We start from the raw sequence: 17,640 nt of genomic DNA on the forward strand, positions 1-17,640 counted from the left end.
ATCATGTTTTTCTTGAACGATACCAGGTGTTGGACCGCCAACAATATCCTATTGATGACCTAATTTGTGGATAAGTCATCCTTTCATATATTTATTAAAAAAAATATAGAAATCTTTTCAAAACCTTTGTGAATCTCAGTACAGCATATAGAGAGCAAGGCTTTGAATGACAAGGGATCAGACGCAACATGGAGAAGACGTTCCGTCATTCAGCCTCACAACAAAAAGATTGTTTAAAATGAGTATGAAATAACTCCTCATTACAAGGTACAATAACTTTAGATACTGCCTCGGTGCTGAATGAACGGAGTGATTTCCAGCATAGAGAAAGAGAAAGGTCAGACAGCCGCTATCATCACAAATAACCCTCCCGCTTATTTGCATTTTAAGTGACTGTTCCAGGACGGACCCCGAGGAGAACAGATGTGCTCCCCCGACATACACTTGTCTGTTAAAAGAATCTGTATTCATCATTGTGTTTAAAGAAGAATATTAAATTCCGCTCAGAATTGTTATTCCCCATATTAGCCGCTCACAGACACAATAAACCTGTCTACATCGTGATACAACCGCTATTAAATGAGTCACAAGACAATTTTATTGAGGCCATTAACAAAGTGCAGGGATGCGAAGGTTCAATGCTTAACGCAAACACCTATATACAAGGTCGACGATAGACCATTTCATTTTGGGAGAAGGGAATAATGCCCATTTTGAGGTTGAGAGAGAAGAATGACTCAGGGGTTAGACCAGCAGCATGAAGACCATGGGTTCAACCAGATGAAGAAAAAGTCTGCTCGGAGTCTGACCAACCTTCCATTGCTTGCTATGGTTTATTCGGCTACGTTTCAAAATGAACAGCTAATAGGTCAATGTGGTATAGGGTATTATTCACATGACAGTTATTCTTGACCATGTGAAAAAATTAAAAAGGGTACCGCTTCCTGAGGACACAAATCCAGTTGTGGCGGAGAAAAGAGTCAATGGCTCCCAACTCTGCCACCGAGGCCCCAGAGCCGAGATCCTCAGCATCCAGCGCAAAGACATCACTTCATAGCACTGAACAGGACGAAGATCCAGTGGCTCGTCGTGGGGCTCACCCCTGTGGATGCATCCTTGTTCTTAAACAGGACCCGTCCCCAAGTCAAAATTGTTCAGCTTTTGGGTTTATAGTTTTCCCGCTGATCTCCTGAATATTGATTTAAAAAAATATATATATATATATATATATATATATACACACTGCTCAAAAAAATAAAGGGAACACTTAAACAACAGAATATAACTCCAATTAAATCAAACTTCTGTGACATCAAACTGTCCACGTAGGAAGTAACACTGATTGACAATCAATTTCACATGCTGTTGTGCAAATGGAATAGACAATAGATGGAAATTATTGGCAATTATCAAGATACCATCAATAAAGGAGTGGTTCTGCAGGTGGGGACCACAGACAACATCTCAGTACCAATGCTTTCTGGCTGATGTTTTGGTCACTTTTGAATGTTGGCTGTGCTTTCACACTCGTGGTAGCATGAGACGGACTCTACAACCCACAGAAGTTGCTCAGGTAGTGAAGCTCATCCAGGATGGCACATCAATGCGAGCTGTGGCAAGAAGGTTTGCGGTGTCTGTCAGCGTAGTGTCCAGAGGCTGGAGGCGCTACCAGGAGACAGGCCAGTACACTAGGAGACGTGGAGGGGGCCGTAGGAGGGCAACAACCCAGCAGCAGGACCGCTACCTCCACCTTTGTGCAAGGAGGAACAGGAGGAGCACTGCCAGAGTCCTGCAAAATGACCTCCAGCAGGTCACAAATGTGCATGTGTCTGCACAAACGGTTAGAAACCAACTGCATGAGGGTGGTATGAGGGCCCGACGTCCACAGATGGGGATTGTGCTCACAGCCCAACACCGTGCAGGACGCTTGGCATTTGCCACAGAACAACAGGATTGGCAAAATCGCCACTGGCGCCCTGTGCTCTTCACAGATGAAAGCAGGTTCACAATGAGCACATGTGACAGACGTGACAGAGTCTGGAGACGCCGTGGAGAGCGATCTGCTGCCTGCAACATCCTTCAGCATGACCGGTTTGGCAGTGGGTCAGTAAAGGTGTAGGGTGGCATTTCTTTGGAGGGAAGCACAGCCCTCCATGTGCTCGCCAGAGGTAGCCTGATTGCCATTAGGTACCGAGATGAGATCCTCAGACCCCTTGTGAGACCATATGCTGGTGCGGTTGGCCCTGGGTTCCTCCTAATGCAGGACAATGCCTGACCTCATGTGGCTGGAGTGTGTCAGCAGTTCCTCCAAGATGAAGGCATTGAAGCTATGGACTGGCCCGCCCGTTCCCCAGACCTGAATCCGATTGAGCACATCTGGAATATCATGTCTCGCTCCATCCACCAACGTCACGTTGCACCACAGGCTGTCCAGGAGTTGGCGGATGCTTTAGTCTATGTCTGGGAGGAGATCCCACAGGAGACCATCCGCAACCTCATCAGGAGCATGCCCAGGCGTTGTAGGGAGGTCATATAGGCACGTGGAGGCCACACACAATACTGAGCCTCATTTTGACTTGTTTTAAGGACATTACATCAAAGTTGGATCAGCCTGTAGTGTGTTTTTCCACTTTAATTTTGGGGGTGACTCCAAATCCAGGCCTCCATTGGGTAATAAATTTGATTTCCATAGATGATTTTTGTGTGATTTTGTTGTCAGCACATTCAACTTTGTACAGAACAAAGTATTCAATGAGAATATTTCATTTATTCAGATCTAGGATGTCTTATTTGAGTGTTCCCTTTATTTTTTTGAGCAGTGTATATATATATATATATATATATATATATATATATATATATATATATATATATATATATATATATATATATATATATATATATATATGGGCCTTTTTATTATAGAGGTACTCCTCCCATCAAAATGTATGTCCTCTAAATATATTGCAGTCATCATATTATATAATAATAATCTTTTTTTTTTTATTCACATTCCGCAGCGCTTTACAATTCAGACAATTTACAGACATTATCAGCACTGTCCCCATTGGGGCTCGCAATCTACATTCCCTATCAGTATGTCTTTGGAGTGTGGGAGGAAACCAGAGAACCCCAGCACTGCAAGGCTGCAGTGCTAACCACTGAGCCATCATGCTGCCCGTCTGTTCCATTAGGTCTATGAGATCACATGATTAAAACTGACTAGCTGAATCCTTCTAAGCTCTATGTAGAAACAGGAGGTCAATTTTCTCTGTATGACTCTTCAGTCACTGCAAAAGTCCCTGGCAGGGGGAGGAGAGAGCAGTTGGGTAAGGAACTGAAGAGGGGGAATAATACATGCAGGGAGAAAAGACTTTCTGTTTCTATATAGAGCAGAGAAAAGAGAAGAATTATCTGGGTAGAAAGGGAAAATGAGCAATTGTAAGTACACAGTGCTATATAATATATGACGACTGCAATGTATTAAGAGGATAAAAACTTTGATGGGAGGAGTGCTCCTTTAAATGCCATTTCTTCTGATTTTTACCAAGGGGAAAAAAAAAAGAAAAAAACAAAATGAGCATATACCCTGTAGTAATTAAATAAGTAAACAGTAATAATACATGTAAATAACATAAAGTACTTAGTTAACACAATTTTGATCAAAAAAGCATAAAAACAATCCCACCATGACAAGGTGTACCCCAATCGGGATGGTGCAATTATATGCCTAGTATTAAAACCTCAGCTTCAGTCAAGTGTCCTCAATATAGGTAAGCGCAGAGCAGGATACAGGCCCGGCTGTTCAGAGACATGTTTATGGGAAGCTACACAGATTAAATGCCCAGCTCAAAAAGGGGGAGCCTCACCTCTGTTTCTACAGAGCACAAGAAACCACAGCAAAACCAAACAAATGAGCCGGAGCATAAGTTGGTATAAGTTGTCTCACAGAGTGAGGTTTTAGTACTAGAGATAGGATAGGACCCTCCCGACTGGGTACACCTTGTTGCAGTGGGTTTTATGCTTTTTTGATCAAAACAGTGTTAACTAAGGACCCTATGAGATTCATATATACTATTACTATTTACTTACTGCAGGGTATTTGCTCGTTTTGTTTTTATCTTAGGTTTTGACTGTGAAATGGCAACAGTGTGAACGTGCTCCTACACATTGCACATATACCAACTTATGCTGCGGCTCACTTCTTTGGTTTTGCTTAACTAAAGGAGCGGGACTTAAAGATTCCTTGGGGGGGGGGGGGGGGGGTGTCCTTTGGGTGATCTGTAGAACTACTGTGAGCCATGCCTTTTTAGCAAAGAAAATAAAAATTAGCACTGAAGTCCCATATCTCTGGAACTGTATGGCGGACCTAAAAAAAAAAACACAACTAAATACCAGGGGGAGAAGCGGGAATAAAATAAAAGCAAAAATGGGCCACTTTTCACCTGGTGATAGGTCCTCTTTAAAGAGAACTGTTGTGTGTTGTTTCGCAGGCATCAGAGCTGCTTCAGGAGTTTAGGCTTACAGATGTCCTCGGACACCCGTACTGCCTTGCAAGCAGCTGTCTGCCACCATATAAGAGCAGAGCTGTCTGCCGCCATAGGAGAAGACAGATGGACAGCAAGCATGCTTGCCTGATTCCAAAAGTTTAATATCTCTTCGCTTATTCTTTGCCTGAATCCAGAGCGACAAGGGTTTGGGGGCGAGGGATGGTAAGAGGCATGTTTTGGTGGTAGGTATGGGTCCCAGATGATCCTGCATCTAAACATTTATGGCATATGCGATGAATGGACAATAAAAGTCTGAGGTGAGAATACCCCTTTACCAAAGTTTGAGATTGTATTTAAATACGCAGGATATCACAGTGCGTAGAGCTATCCATGTGAAGTTTTTGCAGACTGAGTGCAAAATAAAATGTGAACAGAGAATAAAATAAAATCTATGTCATGTGTAAAAGAAAAGATCAAATCGGGGAGCCAAGAAGTACAGAAAGCAGAAAAACGGCAAGAAAACATTAAAAAATGCCACTTGGACATAGATACAATGTGACAATGCAGCTGACAGCAGAAGAAAGGCCTGCCAATAGAAAGTGAGATAAATGAAGCAAGTGCGGCTGACTGAAAGGCGGAAATCTCAGCGGATCAGGCTGACATGAAGAAATGCACAGGAGATACAAAGACCCATAAACAGGAGTCTTTATTCATCCATTTAGTGTGAGAAGCAAAGGCCGTCACGTCACGGGTACCAGACTGTGACAGCGGGGGAGCCGCTAGAAAGATTGATGGAAAGCTGAAACTTCCATACGAGGCTGGAAGACCCTCACTTATAAGAAGAGGGGACCCGTATTACTGGGGCTTGCCTAAAAATACTCCATTCCGTTCTTATATGATGCTAACGAGTAAATACGCTTCTACAAAATGTATTTGCTCCAGAATCAGGGGCAGAACTCAGGTTTCAGCTGCGATTTTCCAGTTTAAATTGTCACGCGACTAATCCACGCGCTGCTGCTATCTGCTGCCGTCTTGGGATTTGCCCAATTACCACAATATTAGTGATGTCACTTCTTGCAGCTTTTTTGGAAACAGGTAAAAACCTCGGCTGTATGAGCGGCAATGCAATATTCCCACTGAAAATAATGCGGCTTGTTTACAGTGTTTTGTCACGCAAGGTGAGGGAAGGAACAAGTGTACAACGACGGGAAGAGGGGGAAGGGAGCCCAACAACTATGGAAAGGGGGGAGTGGAGACACCTAGACAGATCTAATATCACACTGCCTACCCTATCATCCCTATAGAGGTTCCACACCTACCGCCGAGCAGGAACCTAATCCCTGAATGTCCCTAGAGCTTGGCCCTAGGTAGGAAGGGGAGAACTAGTCAGGCCCCACTGTAACTAAAGACAACAAGGTAAACAAACAAAGGGGATTCACTTAGCTTGAGAAGACACCAGAGAGATAACGCCAACTGGCCTCCAAGGGGACTCCAAGAACAAACTAGCTGACTGCTAGTACTCCAAGCGTGGATAGTGGAACATAGAGCTATCACCGACGACTCTCTGGAGACACAGAGTTTTTAACTACCAAGCAAGGGTGTGTCAATTAGCAGCAGAAGGTGGAGGTCACTGCTGGCTCCTAAAGGGAGAAGGATATCACTACACTACAGAGATGAGAGGATCAAGAAGGCGTCTGCAATGGCAAGCGCAGTGAACTTCCATAGCTGGATCCAGAACGACTGTCAGTCACACTTGATACAGCCTTGACAGTTTTACGTTGATTTTAGTTGGAAAAAGGCACCCTTTCTGTGCCAAAATCTTTTGTAATAAAAAAAGCAATATCCTAAAAGAACATGCATTTGGGTGCACAACTATCACAGAAATGAACGTGACCCATCTCTGTTTTCAGCTCCTACCTTTATGCAGGGTAAGAACCTAGAATAAAACAAAATGAGCAAATACCCCGTAGTAAGTAAATAAATAAATAGTAATAGAACATGTAAATAACATAGACTTAGCGAACACTATTTTGATCAAAAAAACCTTAACGCCATCCCACCGCGACAAGGTGACCCAATGGGGACGGTACCTAACCCTTGTAGTTCATCTCACTATGTGTCAGCAGATGTCAAAATAGACAGGGGCAGAGCAGGACCGGGTACTGACTGTTCAGACGCCCGCCCGCAGAAAACTACATAGACAAAATTCCCAGCCCAAAAAAAAGGGGAGCCGCACTCCTATATGTACAAAGTACAAAAAAATGAAACAAAACCAAAGAAATGAGCAAGAATATATGTTGATAGAAGTGCAATGTGTAGGTGCATGTTCACACTGTGGCCATTCAACAGACAAAAGGTAAAATAAAAACAAAATGAGCAAATACCCTGTACTATTACTATTTATTTACTTACGGGAGGAAATCGACTCATTTTGTTTTTATGTTAGGTTCTGTCTGTTAAATGTGAGTGTGCACCTACACATTGCACCTATACCAACATATAATCCGGCTCATTTTTTGGGGGTTTTGCTTTATGAAAAGTAACCAACTTCTGGCGGTCCCAGCTATGGGACTATAGGACCATGTGGATATTTAGGGTGAGAAAATCATTATGTTGTCACAGTGGTACCCTATATATACTGCCACAAAGGAGTTCTGTATGGTTTATCAGAAAAGAGGTGTTGCTTAACTATGCGCCAAAAAAAGAAAGCTAACAAGCATGGTGGTGTAAAGTTATGACTAGAAAGTCTTAAAATGTGACATATTTGTCAAGTTTTATCAAAATTATAGCAACCAATTTAATAATTGAGACACTCCTGCAATCAAGTTCTTTGCCCCTACATTATGCTGCTCTAAGAAGAAACAGCAAAAAACTAGTGACAGGGTCTCTTTAATCTTGAACTTACCATATTTTTGCTGCCTCATCTGAGAGCAACATAACGTAGGGGCAGATACCCTAATTCCACCGGTGTTACTTACTGGGTTTCATGCAGAATTTTTGATAAAACAGTAATTTATTTACTGCAGCTTTGATAGTCCTCCCAATGACTATCAATGACCAGAGCTCTTGCTCTGTAGGCCTCGATACTCCTGAGCTCCACATCACTGGCTGGCAGCTTTTTGCCTATGCACAGTGTATGCAGAAAGTTGTCAATCAATGCGAAGACTAGCAGAGCCACAGCAGATAAAACAGCCATTTATCTAAACAACAGCAAGGAGCCCAGTAAGCAGGGTTGCCCACGGTCCAGAAATTCCAGGTAAGTCCGTAAAAATAGGGCACTTTTTTGATCAAGCCCCAAAAAAATAAATTATAAAATTCGTGAATTTTTTTTGAAGCTGAAGAATCTTATACAGATTATATTGATTTTGATTATGTAGATTTTTCCCTGTAGAAATTCTGCAGTAGAAATGTGCTGTGATGAAGTACCCGTAGGATAAGTTCACACGTTGTACATTTTGCTGCGGATTTGGTGCAGATTTCACTTTTTCCGTTGCTGATTTTGCAGGAAGAATTGGCACGCGGCAGATCTTAAAATCCGCACCACAGGGCAAATTCCGTACAGAAAATTACAGCAACGTGTGGATGAAAGTTGTTGGGATTTTAGCTACTTAGCTGTTACTCTGTTATGTTTTACATTTTCTGCATGCAAATTTACATTGAAAATCCACCCCAAACTCACACGTGAGCCCGCCCTTAGACTATGTGCACACAACATGTATTTCAGGCAGCTGAACCTGCTGAGTTTTTTTTTTCTTCTTTTTTCTTTGAGCGCTTTTTTAGTGCATTTTTTTTTTTTGACGGCTTGTACTTTTCTTTACTGGTGTTTTCATTAAGCTTTTTTTTAAACTAATTTTTTTTAAAGCAAAAACTGCCTAGATACTCAAAAAAGACATCCAGGAGTCTTTTGAGGCTTCCCATTGTCTTGTGTTGTAAAATCTGCATCGTCTTCGGAATGGAAGATGCTTGAAGAATGGCCTGCTCACTTTATTTTTCATTGCTTGGCATCTTCAGACACCTGAAGCGGTAAAAAGACGCTCAAAGAACTGAACATGTGAACAGCGAGTTGTTTTTACATAAAAATGCATATGATCATTCTTTTGAGCATTTTTCTGGGTGCTTTTTCAGGCGAGTTTCAGATCAGACATGCCTGAAAAAACCCAAACTCTGTCACACAAGTCATATTGATGCAGTATTTTAGTCCTGTGTCAGGGGCGGGAGGGGAATTGTACAGGAACGACTATTTCTGCTCTTTTTGCAATAATTTCTTAGGCTATGTTCACACATCATGTTTTTTTGCGTCAGAAATCTGGTGCTAAACCTGATCTTCAAGGGCATTTTGTTCAGGTTTTTTCTTGCAGTTTTTGTGATTTTTTTGGTGTGTTTTTTCAGCATTTTTTTTTCACTGTCCTTCTGTCTCTTTTTATGCATGTACATAAAGTTCTGTGAAAACAAAGAACCCCATTTTATTTTGGCATCAAAAACGCTGAAAAAAACGCAGATACAAATTTTGATGCGTTTTTTCATCATTTTTATCACCCATTATTTCCTATGGGTGAAAAAACCCTGAAAGAAGCGACATGCTCTATTTTCCAAAAAAAACATGCAAGGCACAAAATCCTGAACAAAAAAAAACCAAGATGTGTGAACAGAGAATTCTGGTTTCTCATAGACTTTGCTGGTACTGCAAAACGTAGCTGAAAATTTGCATAAATAACTACATAAAAAAAAGCTGAAAAAAACATGATGTGTGAACATAGCCTTAGTATAGACGTCAGGAGGAACGCCTGTGACAGCGCCCTTAGCACCTACCAGGAGAACGGTGTAGAAGCCGGGCTGGGTCTCCCACTGCTTGAGCTGCTCCTCTGCAGGCTTCAGGACTCTCGAATCCTGGCTGCTCGCCTGTGTAAGGACCTGAAGCACAACGCTGCTGGCACTGTTCAGATCCATCGGATCCGGGAACCTGCAAAAGAAAAAGCATATACCTTTTGTTTCAGATTTCTTTGCAGAAAAGCTATAAATTTGTTACACTGCATTGCAAGGTGTGAACAGGTAGCGATCAGTTGCAACATTAATTGAGAAGCAGTGCCAACCCCTTTAATCTATTACATCCATGTCAACAAATGTCTGAAAGCCACCCAAAACAAAATAAAAAGCAGAAAAACACCCCAAAAATGCCATCAACACATGATGAACGGTGTTTTTTGCTATATACTTTGGCATTGCTGTGTTTAATACTAACGATCGGATGATCACAGGTTCAGGTCCCTGTTGTGAAATACAGTGAAATGTGAAGATACAGATCTGATCTCCTGGTCTAACCGTCTGTGTGATTAGGAAGTGCAGCTGAGTTTAGCTGGGTCACATTACAAGCCCTTCTTTCAGCTCTCCCCACTGTCAGCTCTACTGTACTGCTGTAGAACGAGCAAAAAAGCTTGTAAAAGAACTTCAACATGACGTTTCAGGGATGGAGCGAGACTGCCATCTACTGGCCAGAGACAGTAAAGCGGAACCAAAATATACAAAGGAAGTTGCAGGGAGGGCAGATTCAGAGGCTGGACCCGATCAGGTGACTTCCAGGAAGGAGTTCAGGGAGATAAGAGGCCAGCGCGCCAAACCTGAGGGGTCTTTGGCACCAAGCAGCAGAGAGGAGCAGACGTGCTCCCTGCGTCCTGAGAAACCCCGCGTGACAGGCCAAATCCAGAGGCCTGAGAGGTGCTCCAGCCGGGCACCGGTAAAAGAGCTCCGGATCCCTCACAGTTGTGACTCGAGTGCTGTGCCTGCTGAGGATACTAGGAACCTGATCGCGGTGCTGAGTGAGTTCGCGGAACCCGACGTCGGCCGCCGACAGACGAGGCCTGGACCCCCCTATCCAAGGCTCGAGAGACTGCCCCCAACAGCCAAGCAGAGAGGAGCTGCATACGTGAGCAGGGCCGTCACTTCCACTGCTCACCCACGGTACCGGGGACAATTGGGTTTAAGTACTCAGGTTGGGAGGGGGGCGGTTGGGGCTAAAGTAGCACAACGTGATTTAATTGAATTCATCCGGAAAGAGACTCACGGCCTAGCGGGAATAACCGGTGACCCCCGCTAGGGCCAAATTCACGGTTAAAGAACTTGTGTGGTGCTTCTCATGCTTGAGGGCATCACCTTACTTTAAGAGACTGCGCCTTACTTTGAGAAATTTCGTATTTTTCTGATATTTCAAACCACTGTTCATTACCCTTGTTGCTAATCCCTTGTTTCAGTATACCTGTTGTATAAAACTGTTTACAAACATCTCTGACTGTTCTCGCCTTGTGTCTCTGTGCGTTGCATTCCGGTACCTGCATTACATTTGGCGTAGTCGGCAGGATGCAACATTCAGACGCAGAGATGGCGGATCAGTCTGTGGCTGGGTCCGGCCGGAGCCATATACCCCTGGGGGCTATGCTCAGCCATCTTCCCAAGTTTACGGGGGATGGCATGTCACTTTGGGACTGGGCAGAAAGACTGAGAAGTATGCTACGTATGTATCCCCTTGACCCTCTAGCCCAGGCGGAGCTGGCCCTCCTAACCCTTGATGGAGAGGCCCGACAGACTGTGATGTACCGCCCACCTGGGGACCGTGACACCGTGGATAAAGTGCTAAAAATTCTAGAGGACATGCACGGTGACACTACAGATTTGGGACACTTGCGCTTACTGTTGTTTCAGCGGGTCCAAGGGGAAAATGAGACATACTTCCAAAGTCACTTTCCTGAAGTCGCTCGTTCCTGCCGGGAACCCACTGTCAAACTGGTGGCAGCTAATCAACTACCTATCCCAGTAGCGGGAGTAGTATGGATGTCCGTGCGGGCATGTGGAAAGGACCTCGGTCGAAAAGGGATTGTACTGACCACCGGGCCCGGAGGCGATGGGCCCATTGTAACCCTGGGCATGAATGTGCTGAAAGAAGTCGGACAGTTCCTGGCTGAGGGCTGTAGCAAAAACAACTGGACCCGCGCCACTCGAGACCCAGTTAACAAGAGAGTGTTCCAGCACCTCGTGCGGGTCAGTCAGATTCAAAAGTTGCCCACTACCTCCCAGCACCTTGGTAAGGTATCGATACCGCCCGAAGCCACAATGACACTGCCGGTGGGACAGACTGTACTCACTTTGCCGGTGCTGGCACATGTGTCCTTAGAGGGCGTGGACATTCAAGTTGAACCAATGGAGGGAGAAGAAGCGCCCTCTGGACTCCTGATTGCTCGAACTCTGGCCACCGTGCGGCACGGTCGAGTACCCGTGCGCTGCATCAATTTAAGTGGCACCAGTTTACAGTTGTTGCCCCGACAAGAGGTGGCGCGAGTGTGCGTAATGCCGGAGGCCCTTACTAGAGCTGACGCTATAGGGCTGGCACCTGTGGAAGGAAAACCATGGACCCTAGAGGTGTCCCTCAATAGCCAGGAACATGGAAGAGAACCGTTGGCTGGACGCCACCTCCTGGAAGAAATGGAAGCTAACCTGACTGAGTTTTCTGCTGGACAAGTAAGGCAGATCGAACAACTTCTACAGCGATATCAGGGAGTGTTTGCACAGCATGAAGATGATTTCGGGTGCACTCGGGACATTCAGCACGAAATACCCACCGGAAATACTGCTCCCATCCAAGAGAGATATCGGCAGATCCCGCCTCAAATGTACCAGGAGGTGAAAGAGCTGTTGGCCCACATGTTGCGGAACGGTGTGATAAGTGAAAGCCAGAGCCCCTGGGCGGCTCCGATCGTGCTGGTCCGAAAGAAGGACGGTACCCTGAGATTCTGCGTAGACTATCGGAAGCTGAATGCCTGTACAGTGCGGGACTCCTATCCACTCCCCCGAATCGAAGAGTCTCTATCTGCACTAGGGAGCGCCAAATTCTTCTCCTCCCTCGACCTGGCCAGTGGCTATTGGCAGGTCCCAGTAGCTGAGAAGGATCGTCCGAAGACAGCTTTTGTTCTCCCTATGGGCCTGTTTGAGTTCAATCGAATGCCGTTCGGACTAACAAATGCGCCAGGAACCTTCCAACGGCTGATGGAGAGATGCTTGGGGGACCTCAACTTTGAAGCCACTTTAATGTATCTGGACGATATAATTATCTATTCCGCAACGTTTGAGGATCATCTCCGCCGATTGGAACAAGTGTTAGAACGGCTACAAAGGCATGGCCTGAAAATTAAGCCTCGTAAGTGTCGTGTCTTCAAACGAGAAATTGAATATCTGGGGCACACTGTGTCCAGTGCAGGGGTGCACCCCACTGCGGAGAAAGTAGCTGCCGTGCAGAAGTGGCCCACGCCCGCCAATCTAAGGGAACTAAGGGCATTCCTGGGGCTCGCTGGATACTACAGCAGATTCATTAAAGACTTCGCTAAGATTGCGAACCCGCTCAATGAATTGCTGAGAGGAACAGCCGGGGGAGCCAAGCGGCAGCCCATTCAGTGGGGCCCACGACAAGAAGAGGCATTCCGAGCATTGAAAATGGCGCTAACAGATGCCCCGATTCTGGCCTACGCTGACTTTTCGCAGCCGTTCATGTTGTACACTGATGGAAGCTTGCATGGGCTGGGAGCAGTGCTGGCTCAAGTACAAGGAGGGAAAGAGCGAGTGATCGCGTATGCCAGCCGGTCACTCCGAGATACGGAGAAGAATCCGGACAACTATAGTTCGTTTAAGCTGGAGCTACTGGCACTGGTGTGGGCCATGACCGAGAAGTTTGCTGAGTACCTGTCAGGGTCAGAAGTGCAAGTGCGGACAGATAACAACCCTTTGGCCCACTTGGAGAACGCCAAACTGGGCGCGTTGGAACAGCGGTGGGTCGCAAGGATGTCCAAATTCCAGTATAAAATCGCCTATCGGTCCAAGGCCCTGAATACACATGCAGATGCCCTGTCCCGGGTCACTCAGGCGGGGCCGAAGAAGGACAGAGATGAGGAGCTCGAAGGCGACGAGATCCCGGATTTCAGCCAGTTCGCCGCTGCTGTGGTCGACGCCCAAGAGACCAGAGGGGTGCCGAGGCCCACTCAGATTCTGGGCCGTTCAAGAGACGAATGGATACATCTGCAGCAATCCGACCCGGAGCTAGCAAAGTTGAGAGAATGGGTCGCCCTTAATCAGAGACCCGACCAGGAAACCAGAGCCGCTTCACTTCCAACTACCCTACAAATCCTAGGCCAATGGGAGAGGCTCCTCCTGAAGGACGGCTTGCTATGCCGAAGAATCCAGCTGCCTCGAGAGTTTGATGTTACCTGGCAAGTGGTAGTTCCAGGAGCGCTAGTAACAAAGCTAGCCCAAGAAGCTCATAGAAGAGGTGCTCACTTCGGAGTAGAAAAGACCTTCCGGTGGTTGCAACAGGTGTATTGGCCTCAACTGCGACAAGAAGTCGAGGGGGTTTGCCGAACATGTCGCCAGTGTGAGTTGAACAAGCCCCCGGAGCAAAGAGCTCCCATTCAGACCATCCGAACTTCTGCCCCCTTGGAAGTCTTGATGATTGACTACTTGATGGTAGGAACTTCATACAACGGTTATGGACACTGTTTAGTCATGACTGATCACTTCACCAAGTTTGCAGTAGTGACGCCCACTAAAGATCAGACGGCAGAAGCCGCAGCCAAGGCCATCTGTCAAGATTTCATCTGGATTTATGGGTGCCCGAAGCGAATACATTCTGACCAGGGGGCCTGCTTCCAAGGACGAGTGATGGATGAGCTATACCGCATCTATGGGATCGACCGTTCCCGGACAACGCCCTACCACCCGCAAGGGAACGGTGCATGCGAGCGCTTTAACCGAACCCTGTTGCAAATGTTGCGAACACTGGAAGCGGACAAAAAGATGAAGTGGCCCGAATTCGTGTCCGAGCTGGTGTGGGTGTATAATAATCGAGTTCATGCAACCACCGGCTACACCCCCTACTTGTTGCTGTTTGGAAGAAGTGGCCGAGAAATCACCGAACTGGAGCTAGACTCAGAAGACCCCGGTCCAGGCAGTAGCCCAAGTACCTGGATTCGAGAACACCAGCGTCGACTCCATACCGTGAGAAAACTGGTTGCTCAGAAGTTTCAGGAAGTAGAGCATGCAGTTCGGCCCCCGACCACAGGTGGATCGCTTCAGCCAGGAGACCGAGTGCTGGTGAGGGCTAAACGATTTGGGAGTAAGCTGGACCATCGTTGGGAGGCAATACCATATCGGGTGATGAAGAAGGTTCACCCAGACAACCCCGTCTACGAGGTTAGGCCCGAAGGGGATGACGCCGCGACATCCAGGGTGTTGCACCATAATATGTTGCGACCTTGCTCCTCTGAAGCAGAAGTCTGTAACAGGGCTGGGCCCTCAGACGTGTTGGCTGAAGTGCCACATACAGGAACCTTGGGGGATGAAGAAGGATGGGCCACAATGCAGTTGGGCCCGTCAGAACCATTGGTGCCACTCCCGAGTGGAAGTCAGAATGAGTCAGGAAATGATTTGCAATCCCCAGCAGTTGATTCCTCGGATCTCCCGGAGTCTCCTCCGCAAGAAGAGCCCCGCAGAACTGAGCGGGCTAATGCCGGAATTCCTCCTAACCGGTATGCTCAGGAAGAGTTTATCTGGTCTCGAATCCAACAGAAAACGCAGGAGTGTGCCCAACTCCTGTCTGAGCTTGCACTGCCTGGAAGGAGACATCAATTCTGCGAGGAGTCCACTCGCCCGAGGACTGGCGAGCAAAAAGGAGGGAGGAATGTAGAACGAGCAAAAAAGCTTGTAAAAGAACTTCAACATGACGTTTCAGGGATGGAGCGAGACTGCCATCTACTGGCCAGAGACAGTAAAGCGGAACCAAAATATACAAAGGAAGTTGCAGGGAGGGCAGATTCAGAGGCTGGACCCGATCAGGTGACTTCCAGGAAGGAGTTCAGGGAGATAAGAGGCCAGCGCGCCAAACCTGAGGGGTCTTTGGCACCAAGCAGCAGACGTGCTCCCTGCGTCCTGAGAAACCCCGCGTGACAGGCCAAATCCAGAGGCCTGAGAGGTGCTCCAGCCGGGCACCGGTAAAAGAGCTCCGGATCCCTCACAGTTGTGACTCGAGTGCTGTGCCTGCTGAGGATACTAGGAACCTGATCGCGGTGCTGAGTGAGTTCGCGGAACCCGACGTCGGCCGCCGACAGACGAGGCCTGGACCCCCCTATCCAAGGCTCGAGAGACTGCCCCCAACAGCCAAGCAGAGAGGAGCTGCATACGTGAGCAGGGCCGTCACTTCCACTGCTCACCCACGGTACCGGGGACAATTGGGTTTAAGTACTCAGGTTGGGAGGGGGGCGGTTGGGGCTAAAGTAGCACAACGTGATTTAATTGAATTCATCCGGAAAGAGACTCACGGCCTAGCGGGAATAACCGGTGACCCCCGCTAGGGCCAAATTCACGGTTAAAGAACTTGTGTGGTGCTTCTCATGCTTGATGGCATCACCTTACTTTAAGAGACTGCGCCTTATTTTAAGAGACTGCGCCTTATCTTAAGAGACTGCGCCTTACTTTGAGAAATTTCGTATTTTTCTGATATTTCAAACCACTGTTCATTACCCTTGTTGCTAATCCCTTGTTTCAGTATACCTGTTGTATAAAACTGTTTACAAACATCTCTGACTGTTCTCGACTTGTGTCTCTGTGCGTTGCATTCCGGTACCTGCATTACACTGCCCCTCCAAGAGGAGTCACACTTATGTCTGTTGTGCTCACAGCATCTTGTAATCCCTAGGCAATGAGAGCAGACCTGGTGGCCTTTCATCTCACCCAGGAGTTGCTTGTGCTCAAACTACAGAGTGATTACAAGATTCACTTAGCACAACAGACAAAAGTGTGATTACTGACTAATCTCCAGACTGGCAGTGTGAGGGTAGGGGCAGGACAGCAGAGCTGACAGTGCTATGGGAGGAAGAAAGCAAACAGAAGGATTTGTAATGTGACAACTAAATTCTGCTGTGCTGCCCCTCTCCCACACTGACTCATGCAGGTTAGACCAGAAGATCAGGGCTGTATCATTACATCTTACACACTGAGAAACATAAGCTGTGGTGGTGGGGGTGTTCTTTTTCTGTTAATGCCTGCTTATGATTACTTAGCATCATATAAAGGAGAAGTATACACCACCAGTGAAAACCGTTTGATAACACCCACTTGGTCTTACTAAAAGTTAACTTATTAGGTGCCAAATATTTTAATTAAAAGAAAACAAAAAGTTTTATTCCGCTTTGCTGCCACTATTTAATCGTGTGTCCCATTCAACATGAAAAATGTGGTGAGAGGTCTATGCTATGGAGGTAGTGAGTCGCCTCCTGCTATGGAGAGAATGAGACTGGTATTGTTAAGCAGGTACTTAGACTTATACTATTACAGAGATTAATAGTTGGGCACTTTTGTGGCAGCAATTATAACACTGATATAGAGGGAATTAGACTGGCACCATTATGAAGGTAACTAGACTGGCACTGCTATGGAGGAGATGACATGGAGGTACTGATTCTGGCACAGTTATGGGGGTAACTAGACTGGCACTGTCGTTGAGTTAATGATATGGAGGTAATTCCATTGCCAATATTATAAAAGTAATGAGTTTGGCATTACTATGAAGAGAATTAGAATAGCGCCATCATAGAGGGAAGTAGACCAGCCCTGGTATACAAGTTATACTGGCATTGGTGTGGAGGTAGGAACTGGGCTCCAGTTTCAAGTTTGTCACTGTTAAAAAGGCAATTATACCCCTTGTAGCAGCGCCAGTCTAAGTCTTATACTGCTATTGAGGCTGGCACTGCTACGGAGGGTATCGGTCTCGCGCTGCTACGGAGGGTATCGGTCTCGCACTGCTACGGAGGGTATCGGTCTTGCGCTGCTCGGGGGGCACTGTGATTCGGTTCCCTGCAGAGACCCTCTGCTCCTCTTCCCCAGTGTTGGGGCATGTACGGCAGCGGACCTTGCACCGGGTACTGCAGGCTCTTTATTACTGGTAAGTTGCAGTCTGCACCGGTTACATGGGGTCTCCGGGCTGCACACACAGGGGCCGTGTACACGTAGGTCCCAGGTAGATGGCGCCGGGACGAGCCCGGGCTCTCACTGATCTCACACTCACCTCTCTGCTCCCGGCGTGCGCAGTGGACGTGAGAGCTAGGCGAGAAGAGCGAGTATC

General features: G+C 46.6%; 1 protein-coding gene across 1 annotated transcript in view; it reads right to left on the reverse strand.

Annotated features, from left to right (window-relative positions):
* Positions 1 to 9,450, reverse strand: part of IPO11 (importin 11) — a 590,907-nt gene extending 581,457 nt beyond the window's left edge. The window contains exon 1 of the mRNA XM_073680251.1: positions 9,300 to 9,450. Coding sequence (XP_073536352.1) covers positions 9,300 to 9,437 — 138 coding nt within the window. The 5' untranslated portion in view covers positions 9,438 to 9,450. The remainder of the gene's footprint in view (positions 1 to 9,299) is intronic.
* Between the last annotated feature and the right edge of the window lie 8,190 nt (positions 9,451 to 17,640).

This window comes from Phyllobates terribilis, unplaced genomic scaffold (assembly GCF_046119375.1).
Source record: "Phyllobates terribilis strain yellow unplaced genomic scaffold, ASM4611937v1 Scaffold_1__5_contigs__length_1240528914, whole genome shotgun sequence".
NCBI lineage: Eukaryota > Metazoa > Chordata > Amphibia > Anura > Dendrobatidae > Phyllobates > Phyllobates terribilis.